Raw genomic sequence first — 12852 nt, 5'->3', positions numbered from 1 at the left:
AAATAAGATACACATATGACTAATAAGCACATGAAAAAGAGCATAGTATCATTAGCCATCAGAAAAATTCAAATAAAACTCAATATGGACATGGGCAATGGAAAATAATACCAAATTTTATGAACCTTTGGAGAAACTGTAATGTTAGCACTTCTTTTTGAAAAGATAATGCTTAGTATTGAAATTTTTATTACACTTTGAGTTTCAAACACATACATACATACATACATACGAGTCTCAAATACATACATACATCTCCTAATTTCTGTTTTATTCCATTGTATCTATTTCTTTGGTTTATAAATATTTACATTGCCTGGAAAATTTACTGTTAAAACTTAATTTGTTTTCTTAGTACATTTTTTTCTGGGTTGTTTGCGTTCTCATATTCATTTTGGAGCTAGCCAGTCAATTTCTACCAAGAAGAAAAGCCTGTTGTAATTCTTTGACTCCACAGATGAATACAGGAACATTTGTTATTCTGATGATATTGAGCCTTATTTTCTGTAAATATTATCTTCATTTATCTACCTTGTCAGATACTGCATTACTATTATTAATAACTTAATAAATCTTTGAGTTTTAGTAAAAACATCTTCATATAACTAAAATCTTAAAGGAATGTCACACCTTGAAAAACTGTTCACAGTTCTATTTTTTATATTTTCCACAAAATATTTGTCTATATATTCCTTCTCTGTACTTTTAAATTATTTCTCCTGAAGGTGTAGCTCAAACATTATGTTGTCTTTGAAGAGTTTACCTGCCTATCCATAATGTCCTTGTTTCTACTTTTAATCTCTTTTGTATCGTATCATATATACTTCCACCTAATAATACAAGGCATCAAATAACATTTGTCAATAACTTGATGTAGATGATCTCCCTCAGCAGACTGCAAACTTTTTGAGTCTTGTATCTAAGCAATATAGCACTGTCCTCCCATTGTTCATTAATTTGCTCCAGCGGGCACCAGTAATGTCTCAATTGTGAGACTTGTTACTGTTTTTGGAATATGGAATATGCCTTGAGGAGCTTGCCAGACTCTGCTGTGTGGGTGGGATACTCTCGGTAGCTTGCCGGGCTCACTGAGAGGAGGGAGCAATTGAACCCAGGTCAGCTGCGTGCTAGGCAAAAGCCTTCCCCACTATGCTATCGCTCCAGTCCATCTAAGCACAAAACAAAGTGCTAAAATTCTATTAAACCACTATGAGAAAAGAAGAAAAAGTAAAAATACTTTATGTGTTAATTTTATTCTCTGAATGGGAAAAAAGTGAGGATGTACAAATTTGGGACAGCACTGTTGATACAATAATGTTGTTAAGACTCAAAATGGGCTAATAACCTGTTTATTAGTTCCTTTTCTATCATTCTGCTAATACCACTCTCTTTTTCTTGATAGCATAACACAGAATTTGAAAGGTGAATACCTCTGGTATTACCAAAAAAAAAAAGCTGAAAAACCTCAACTCTCAAGGGAAAGAAAGTTACTATCATATTTTTATGAAGTGAAAAAATGATAAAGTTGCCCTTGCAGCTTTAATGGGCAAGAATATTTGGGAAGCCAGAGAGTTTTAAGAAAAGAAAAAGTTTAGGATGAGTAAGAGAAATACTAAATAAGGGAGAGAAAACTGAAAGTTTTTTTTTAAAAACAGTACTTATAAAACTAGTATTTATAGGACTAGCATTTATCAGGAAAGAAATAAAAGTAAAAGCAAGATACTGGTTTTTACAAAGAGCAATGAGAGGTGAAACAAAACAAGGGTTATGATTGCTTTAACAGACAGAATTAAAGAAAAAACAAGCTCAAATAATTTTCTTAAAGAACAATCTTTGTACAGAATAATTTTGATAAGATGCAATAAAAACAGTTAAGAGACATTTCTGAGTACCCTAATTTAGAAGATAGAAAAAGTGCTAGAAAACATTAAGTGGAGAAAATAATATGCTTGCTTCATTGATCTGATTGATTTATTCAGTGAGTAATTTAGCAACAGTGGTTCTTACTGTATTCTAAGAGTACTCACAGTGACTGGGATACAAATTTGAATTAAATATAGTTTCTGTTTGAGAATATAATTTACATATATATGAACAAAAGTAATAATGTACAAAATAGATGATGTTAAAAGAGTTTGTGAAGTGATCAAAGGAAACCAGGACAAAGAAAGACTTGACAATTCAATAGAAGCACAATGAGGTTTTTCTATATAAGTCAAGAAAACCATCAGCCATGATACAATAGAAACAAAAGACATGATGATTTGATTTTAACAAAGACTAGAGATTTCTAGAAATTCCATTGTGAAAAGTAACATAATGTTAGCAAATAATCATAAAGAAATTTGTCCCCATAAATGATGTACTCACAGAACTGGATTCAATTCACATAAAAAGGGCTTCAGTGCTAATCATAAGTCTAGTATCAACTCGGTGCTAGTCTAGATGACACACAGAAATGTAACTTAATGTACATGTAATGCAATGTAACATAACGTAAATGTAAATGAAATCCATCCTCCTTTTAATGGCTTGCTAAACACTACTGCAATACACAGAGAATACACATAACATAATGGCAATTTAATATAGAGGCATTTGCTACACACTACTGAATAAGAAGCACAGGGGTCAAAGGTTCAATTGGATTCAACTCTGTTGAAGGTGAATGGTCTTGGTGAGGAATTAGATCCTAGACTTAGCTTTGAAGTAAGAGGTACCAAAGGGTTGTGAAAATTTTGATTCTGGATATAGTTATGAGTATAAAAAGAACCACGCATGAATAAGACCCAGCTTCATTTCCTGGCACCACCAAGTTAAATAAAAGAAATCTTGATTATGAAAAGGAAAATTATCAAGAACAGAACCTGCAGTAAGTGTTTACAAGCAGAAAAGAGAAAGAAAGCTCAGTAGATTGGGTAAAATAATGTCAAATGTAGGATAAAAGATCAAATTAGAATTTAAGGAATGAACTTAATATAGATTCTATGTTGATTTATTGAGTTTTCACCTGAAACTCATATAATATTAGAACGCAAAGTTCTATAATTTTAAAATTAATTTAATTTTTTTAAAAAAAATAAAATAGCCTGGGTGTTAGAGTGGTTTAGGCATAATTTTCAATTCCAAACCTTTAACTTACTGATAATTTTATTAAAAAATCAATTCTATTTACTCATCTGCATGTTATAAATTTGTGTTACATAAATAGAATGAGGAATAACTGAACAATTTAAAATAATGTGAAAGTAGATGATACATTGGTATTGGAAGTTTCTGCACAGTAGTCCAAGAAAGAGAGAAAGTAAACTGAGATTAAAATAAGTATAAACATACACCCTCCAACTCCCACTTTTAGAACTGTGAATAAGAGATTGATTACATGAGTTTCAGAATTTCAGGCTTTGGTTGTAAACCTCTCCAAATCTTCAAAGTGGCAAAGCAATGTATACTTGGATAAAGAAAAATGCATTGAGAAAAAAATATCACTTAAAACGTATGTTACTATCACCAAAGCAAAACCAATTTGCAATCTTTTTTCATATACCGGATGGCAGTGAAAAAAGGAATATTACAACTAAAAATCTGTTTTCTGCAAAAAAAACTAAGTGTAAATTAAAGATATCTGATAAATTTTAAAAATGTGTTATTTAAAATTTTTTGGTTTTGTGCCAAGGTTTAATTGTAAGAACATCATGTGAGACACGGGCTCTATTACTGAGCTTTATTCTATATTATCAGGTATTATGGTCACTTTCTTACAATAAATTTAATTGTTTTATTTCAGCAAATATTTGGGGGTTTATTGTTATTTTTATTTGCAGGGGGTGGTTAGGGCTCACCTGGTGGTGCTCAGGCTTAATTCTGATTCTGTGTTCAGGAATCACCCCTGTCTGTACTTGGATGATTTTATGCGGTGCCAGGGAGTCAACACAGATTGGTCTTATGAACGGAAGTGACCTGTTTCCGAATTCTCTCTGGCACCTGTTAAGTTTTGTGTTTGTTTTCATTTTTTTCACATTTTCATTTACTTCAGAAACAGTTTTCTTATCATTTCATATGAAAGCCTAAGTTTCTTCCACTATGAGTTTCTGAAAGATCTAATTCTTTCAGAATTCTTTCAGTATACATATAACATATAATTCTTTCAGTATACATAGAATTGATCTGCTACCATACACCCTGACTATAATTATTATTAAAATGTATACAAAAGGGTTAGCAGTTATTTTATTTATCATAGGACCTTAACACACTGTGGATTTAGAAATTATTATTTTGAGCAATTGAATTTTCAAACAAAAGAATAAAACCCTATACCTACATTATTAGAGAACTGAATATATAGTTAAAGTCATTGAACTTCAATGCCAATACAACTGTTGGCAGTGACTGGCAAAATTTGAAGAGCATTTCTCTTTAGAAAGACTACACATATGAAGTCGCAGTATTGACAAAGTAATCCCAGATAAACTGAGTAAGAACAGCTGAATGATCCCCCAAGAAAATAAGAACTAGGTAGAAAGTTCTATGCCAGAGATGAAGAAAGAGGATGAATAGAAAAGAAGAAACCTGAGGCAGATTCCAAAGAAAATGATACATAATGTAGTAAGATACTACACAAGTGAAACAAATGAAAGATTAGTAGAAAGCTTACTACCCAAAATAATGAAAAATAAGACCAATAAAAAACACACATAACCGAACAAGCAAAAACAAACCAAGGAAGGTGGCATGTATCTCATTAGAAAGTATTCATATGTGTCACAGAGAAATTTAAGTAGATTAGCCTAAGAAAAAGTTAACCTATCTCTTAAAAATTAGGTAAATGATAAAAAAATAGGTAAATTATACTCCTAGCAATAATTGTAAAAAAAAAGTTAAGGGCATAAAATAAGAATTTTACTGTATTTAGGTTTAGGGCTGCACATAAATTCTATTTACTTAACTGTTTCATTATAAGACATGGAAAGTGAAAGAAAAGTTTATTCTATGTAGTTAACAAGTGAAAACAAATGATGTGGATCACTTAATTGTGAAGATTATTTCTAAAAGAACAGACAACCCAGCTCTAAGAAACCAAACAGAAAAAAATATGAAATTTACTTACAGTAAGGAAAAAACAAATAAATCAAAGTGATTAAGTAAACATTTTCAACGTCTCAAAATTTTAAAGGAAAAATTAAATTTAAAAATGCATAACATTAAAGTATTAAATATTTTAAAATATTTAATCTTAAAGAAGGTGTAGTAGACTATTCTTAAAATTCAACAACCTTTCTGAGGGGTAGATTAGGAATATATTTCTAAAGCATTTTCAATATAATGCCCCTGGACACAACAATTCTAGTCCAAGGAAATAACCAGAGATCTACAAATGATTGCAATATGAAAATGCTAACCTCGTCAATACCTAGAAACAACATATTAATTTTACAATAAATAAGTGGTTTTCACACTTCATAAAATACTCTTAACATTGATTTTGGAAAATTATTTAATGACATGCTATCACATATTAGTTAAGATTAGGCTCAGGAATAAGATACCTATATTAATAGCAGTTCTCTACCACTTGCTTTAAATATAAGAGGAACCTAGTTTTCTTGCAAATAAAAATGAATAATACACATTTAATATAATAATACATATAGGACTACTAGCAGGATAAAATAAGAAACATAACATAGTGCCTGCTATTTAACACCCAACAAATACTACCTTGATGAACAGGAGGTACAGAAATTCATAAAATAGATCTATATTCAATTGACTCAAATTATTTTATTAAACTAAATACATACGCACAGAAAAAAAATCTGCCAGGAAATTTAGCAAATTTTAGTATGGTCAAATATAGATGAGTTATAGAAGGTTTTAAAATTCTTCTTTAATTTTTTATGCATATTTAGGGACCACAGTGATACTGCAGCAGGTAAAGTTTTTGCCCTGCAGTAGCTGACCAGCTTTTAATTCGCATCATCACATTTGGTTCCCTGAGCAACAACTGTCGTGATCTGTGAGCACAGAGCTAGGAGTAGCAAGCCCTGGGAACTGTAGGGTGTGACACAGAAACCATAAAACTAAATTTCTACAAATTAAAAATTACATTCATTATAATCACTATTATAATTTTAGGATATTCCTCCGCCCCTCTCGGAGAGCCCGGCAAGCTACCGAGAGTATCTCGCCCGCACAGCAAAGCCTGGCAAGCTACCCGTGACGTATTCAATATGCCAAACACAGTAACAATTGTCACAATGGAGAAGTTATTGGGCCCACTCAAGCAAATCGATGAACTACGGGAGGACAGTGACAGTGAAAGTGACAATTCTCTGTATAATATCACATGCTAGCTATATAATTGATGATAGCACTTTTTAATGATTGGGGAAGTTGTACAAAAAGTTTTCTTTAGACTGAAGATTTATAGTTATTTCTTACTTATTAAAACACACACACACACACACACACACACCACACACACACACACACCTGAAAATAAAGTAATAGACTAAAGATTCCTGATTTAAGGCTTTGAGATATAGAAGGCAAAATCAAAACAACTGCCTGATAAAATTTTAAGGGACAAAAAGAAATGACACATAAAACTTTTAGTTTCTGTAATATACACATATATTATACATATATATACATATTTGATTTTCTATTTTCTTTAGGGAACACACCTGGTTGTGCTCATGGTTTATTTCTGGCTCTGTAATCAGGTATTACTTCTGGCAGTGTTCAGGGGACCTTATGTGGTGCTGGGGAGCAAACCCCCATAGACAGCAAGTAAGGCAAACTCTTCATTTGCTGTACTCTCTGATCCCTAAGTTCTATTTTCAGAAAAAAAGTTTACAATGATCCTCATATACTTATTTACTTATTTAATTTAAATAAGTAGACAAACAGTTTTTACATGTCTTTGTAACTTTTTAATTCATTTGTGTACACATACTTATGTTCATACAAACCCATATGCCTAAAAACAGGAAAGAAAGGTCTGGAGGGAAATTCTCAATGAAAAAGAAGTTAACTTGGAATTCTATACACATGGAGAAAAATGTATTTAAAATAAAACAAAGGTGAAACAAATACTTTTCCAGACACACAGCTAAAATAATTCATCACCAGCAGAAACAGTGGTAAAATATTAAGGAAGTCCCTCAGGGAGAAGGAAACTGATCCTACATGGAAATATGGGTTTCCAAAAAGGCAGGAAGAGCCCTGGAAATAGTCACTGAAAATAAAGAAGAGATCCAAGCTATAAAGCATTCCAACAGTAAACAGACTTTCTACTGACTTGCTCTTTGTATTCAGAGATCAGTATAATAAAGAACACTCCATGATTAAAATGCAGTTTCCTGATTCTACATAACTTTTTGCCTGAGTCAATCAAGTATATTAAGTGAAAAGAGAAAACTCAATGTTACTTGAATATTATTTTTTTAGGAGAACATTTCTATAAAATCTTTTTTTCACAAGAAAAATGATACATTCAGTTGAAGAAAAGGTATGAAAATATGATACAAATTTTTGAAAAAAAATCACTTTTTGTTTATCTTGGGTCACACCTGGAAGTGCTGAGGGCTTACTCCTGGCTCTGTGCTCAGGGATCGCTCCTGGCAGGACTTGAGAGATAAAATGAGGTTCCAGGGATTGAACCTGGGCAAGCTGTGTGCAAAGCAAATTCCCTACTGGCTGTAAAATATCTCTAACCCTCCACCTTTGATTTTAAAATGAGTTAGAAGGGATGAAGGAAGAGCATTTCCATTGAGTTCACCATTTTATTTGGAAGGCATTTCAACTTCTCTCTTCAAAGTGATAGACTGGATGGTGACTACAATGGGGACAAAGTGAAAAAATTCTAAATTTGAGAGAAGTAATTAGTATTGTCCAGGGGATGAGAGGAATAATAATTGGTTGGAAAGGGGACAGTAATTTTGGTTTACTGCAACCACAAACTGACCCTATAAAATTCTCACTAGAATCATAAGTTGGTGGGTACTTAAAAATTAAAATGGCTATTTATATTTTTACATTGTAGTAGGTAAAGCATTGGGAGGGGTATTTCTGAGTTTTTGTTTCGTTTTGTTTTGTTTTTGCATGTAACTTCTACTTTGTTTAAATCTCTGAGTCTGAAAAGGTAACTTCTGATAAAGCCGCACAGAATGTAAGTGGAAATCTTTTGGGATACCTAATTAGAAGCAGAGAAAAGTCAAGAGCTGATTCCTAATGGCAATATAGAAATAAACAGGATTTGGAGAGAGAATACATGAGAAAATGCACTTGTCTCACATGGGCCAACCGGGGTTGAATACCTGGCACTGTATATGATCCCCCAAACACTGACAGGAGCGAACCCAGAGCTCACAGCCAGGAATAAGTCCTGAACACGGCCAGGTGTAACCCAAGAACAACAAAACAAAATTAAACAGCTCTATGCATCAAATCATTTCAGAGTACAACGAATAATCAGTTCTACAGATAATCAGAATTTTCCAGAAAAGAAGAGGAAATGATCTGTTATTCCCTGGAAACACTGTCTGTTGCAGTGGGATTTATGGGAATGCACCTGGCTAGTTTGTAAAAGGCATAGAGTCCTGGTCATTTCCTCAATTGTTTCCATGTGGTAATAAAAAAAGTGGAACAATACTTCTCTTCAGTTTTAGTCTGATCATTATGGTTTTCCTGAATTCTGAATAAAAAGATCTAAACATCAGTGGAATTAAGACTAACAAACATAGATAAATCCAGAATTCATTTAATATTACTAGATTGTTTTTTATTGTTGTGGATGAAATGGTTGACAAAAACAAAAAATCTACTTTATAGAGCTTATGTCAAAGCAATTGATGAGAACAAAAAGCAGACCAGCTGGAACAACATTAATGAACTTTGGTCAATAAAGATGTTCCACAAATGTTAGTGAAGTTTTAAATATATATGAAAATACATTTCAGAGCAGTGACAGCTCAAGTCCCTAAGGCATAAAGAATTCTTGCACAATATTTGGTTGGAAGAAAGTTATAAGAGTATGTTCATGGAGAAATAGAGGAAATTATTAACTAAGGAATTATGACAGATGTACACAACTGAAAAAACAGTTTACATTCAGGGTTGTCCTAGGTTTGAATGCACCTCAGACATACAGCCTGAGTAGTCTGCAGAAGGGAGAGCTTACTCAGGGATAAATATAACAGTTTATCAGTTTTGGATGTTGATATTACTCTGAAGATAGTAAAAAAAAAAGAAAATTATTTGAAAGCCAACGACTTCAAAGATTAAAAACTACAAAGATTTAGTACATACTTTATGTCTTTTCTAGCAAGCAAAAATATGTAACAACATTCTAAAATGATGATATACAAAGTTTGAGAGATAATGAATCAGAAAAAAGTTAAAGCCAAAATCCTATTTTAATTTGTTTCTTTAATATAGCATTATCAGCATTATCACATTATCAGCATTACCACTAACCTATGCCAGTTAAATATTTATATCTTTAATCAGTGATCCATGCGATTCTATCATAAGCATTTTGTTATTATAAAATAAATTTGTTTTGCTTTATAGAATTATGGAAGTGGAAAGGAAAATATAATTATGCCAAAGTGTGCTGTGTAAAAAAGAATACTGTATATAATCATAAAGTTATTTAAAATTTCTATAAAAGAATTTAATATATTAAATATAATATTTATTAATTGGTTAATATTTAATGTGATATTAATTTGTATTTAAATTTAATTGCATTTTACCAAAAACTTATAACTAGGTCATAAAAGTAAATGCTTCTCAAGGTAAAAATTATAATGTATCCTCTTATATGAATTAAGAATTGAAGGAAAGAAAGGTAGGAGGATGGAAGAGAGAAAATAAAGAATATAGGAGGAAGGAAGAAGCAAAAGAAAAAGGAAAGGAGAAAAAAAGTCAAGATCAAAAAGAACAAAAAAGAAAGAAATAAAGAAAGGAAGGAAGGAAGGAAGGAAGAAAAAAGAAAGAAAAGAAAAGAAAGAAAGAAAGAAAGAAAGAAAGAAAGAAAGACAAAAAGGCATTGAGCCCAAGAACACATTTTGAAAGTAATTAAACACGAGCTCTACTCATTAAATAAAATTTAAGCATCCCTTCATTTTTAGGCATCATATGAAAAGACAGTAAGCTTGACAAAAGAAATTTAGAACATAGAACATAATATAAGAGATTAACAAAAACTTAACACTTATTAGCTACACTAGAGATAACCATAGTCATTTAAAAAAATTCTTCATACTATGGTGAAGATTTATGAAAGCAATTGAAGAATAAAAATCAATCATTTAAATATTTTTTTGAGCAAAATCAGAAAAAGGGATGAGAGAAGAGGGGAGGAAACAGATATAAAAATTGTCTATTTTATATAAGTTGAAGGAAGTAACAGCAAATCATAAATTAAAGCAAAACAGTTTATTTTTAAGGAATCTAAAGTAAGTTACAAAGAGATACCATTTATTCTTTCAAAATTAAAATAAGCTATAAAGGATATCTAATCCAGAATTTAATTTTTCCTCATAACTGGTTATCAAAGTCTGAAGAGTAACTATTCCAAATCACACTGAGGACTCTGTCATTGTGAGTTGCAATCTTAAATTGAGCTGCAATCTTAAGTTGAAGTCTTAAAATTATCTTTGATTGCATATTCTCTACAGAATACTAACATATTAGAGGTATTATACTAGTCATACTATTTATAATTTTGTAATAAAATAGTTTATATCAATAAGTATACATAATTTTAACCAAACTATTATAGAGAGAAGAGTATGGGCAAATGTTCTGATTTTTTTTTGTGATCCCAAATCTGTATTTTCAAACAAAAAACACTTTGAGACACACTGACCCACAGAATTATCAATATGGTTTCTATTCCTTTTTTTTTAAACAATGTCATTTCCAAAAGTACCCCATTGTGTTTGTTTTTTCCTTATTTCTGTTGTGAAATTCTTATTCTTTCTATTCAACATAAAGTAACTGAATATTTTTCTGGTGGGGGGCCCACACCTGGCAGTGCTTAGGGCTTACTCCTGTTCTATGCTTAGGGATCATTTCTGGTGAGCTTGCGAAACCATAAGGGGTACCAGACATCAAACCCGGGTCATTTGTGTACATGGCAAGTGCCAGACCTGCTGTACTATTGCTCTTGCCCCCAAGAATTGAAATTTTTAAAAACAATTTTACACATAAGACGTAGCCTGAAATTCTGTTCTAAAAGTTGAAAGAAAAAATTTACTACTAAGGAAATTCCCAAGAAAATTTCCTAACTTAGCTATAACAAAAGTACTTAGCTTACCTGCCATCTCGCTGAGCAGCACCTCCTTCTGTTACTGTCTTGACAAATATTCCCAGCTTTTCAAGTCCAGCATCTGCTCCAACTCCCATACCAATAATACTTATACCAAGTCCATCCTCATCTGTAAAAACAAACAAAAAAGTAACAATTTAAGTTTATACTCATTCACAATTAGCTGGGGAGACCTATTTTTTCTTTTTTTTTAAATTTTTTATTTTTTAATGAATCACCACCTGCTCGGATTGGGACTGGGCCTCCTCCACCCAGATCCCCCATCTTCCAGTATGTAGGCATTACACCCACCAACTGCCCCCGGTGCCATGTAATCCCATCAATGGCCAAGACCCAGAGACTATAAAACCCAGCTCCCAGAAGCACGACATCTTATTATCTAGTTCTTACTCTGGAGAACCTGGCAGGCTACCAAAAGTATCCTGCCCACACGGCAGAGTCTGGCAAATTCCCTGTGGCATGTTCAATATGCCAAAAACCAGTAACAATGATGAGTCTCATTCTCCCGACCCTGAAAGAGCCTCGAAAGTGGCACTTTCTAAACTCTCAGGACTAGGACGAAGGAGACGTTACTGGTGCCTGCTCAAGGAAATCGATAAACAACAGGATGACAGTGATACAGTGATACACAGTGAGGTACAGTTACAGACTCACAAACTTTCATGCTTAGGTTTCAGTCATACAATGATCGAGTACCATCCCTCCACCAGTGCCCATTCTCCACCACAGTGTTCCCAGTATCCTCCCATCCTCCCCCTAACCCCCCACCCCACCTTTGTGGCAGGCGCATTCCCTCTTTCTCTCTCCTTTAGGGTGTTGTGGTTTGCAATGCAAGTACTGAATGGCCATCATGTTTGGTCTATAGTTTACGTCCAGCACGCATCATCCATCCTGAACGGGCCCTCCAAACACCCTTTACTTGGTGGTCCCTTCTCTATCTGAGGTACCTTCTCCCCCAGCATGTGAGGCCAGCTTCCAAGCCAAGGAGCAAACATCCTGGTACTTATCTCCACTATCCTTGGGTGTTCCTCTCCCATTCTGTTACTTTATATTCCACAGATAAGTGCAATCTTTCTATGTCTGTCCCTCTCCTTCTGACTCATTTCACTTAACATAAAACTTTCCATGTTGATCCACTTGTACGCAAATTTCATGACTTCATCTTTTCTAACAGCTGCATAGTATTCCGTTGTGTAGATGTACCAAAGTTCCTTTAACCAGTCATCTGTTCTTGGGCACTCGTTTTTTTCCCAGATTCTGGCTATTGTAAACAGTGTGGCAATGAACATACAAGTGCAGATGTCACTTCGACTATACTTTTTTGCATCTCCGGGATATATTCCCAGAAGTGGTACTGCTGGGTCAAATGGGAGCTCAATTTCTAATTTTTTGAGAATCGTCCATACTGTTTTCCAAAAGGGCTGAATCAGTCGCCATTACCACCAGCAGTAAAAGAGAATCCCTTTCTGGGAGACATATTTCTGACAGTTACATAGTGTCCTTGCTTT

The 12852-nt window shown here is 33.1% G+C and overlaps 1 protein-coding gene across 9 annotated transcripts in view; it reads right to left on the bottom strand.

Annotated features, from left to right (window-relative positions):
- PPP1R9A (protein phosphatase 1 regulatory subunit 9A) overlaps nt 1-12852 on the bottom strand; it is a 337678-nt gene that overhangs the window by 144919 nt on the left and 179907 nt on the right. For all 9 annotated transcript variants that reach the window (XM_056118127.1, XM_056118126.1, XM_056118129.1 and 6 more), the window contains exon 4: nt 11333-11453. In XM_056118127.1, the coding sequence (XP_055974102.1) occupies nt 11333-11453 (121 nt within the window). The remainder of the gene's footprint in view (nt 1-11332; nt 11454-12852) is intronic.

The sequence above is a fragment of the Sorex fumeus genome, unplaced genomic scaffold, assembly GCF_029834395.1.
Source record: "Sorex fumeus unplaced genomic scaffold, SorFum_2.1 ptg000037l, whole genome shotgun sequence".
Classification (NCBI taxonomy): domain Eukaryota; kingdom Metazoa; phylum Chordata; class Mammalia; order Eulipotyphla; family Soricidae; genus Sorex; species Sorex fumeus.
The sequence above is the reverse complement of the archived record's forward strand: the minus strand, read 5'-3'. Positions and strand labels throughout refer to the sequence as shown.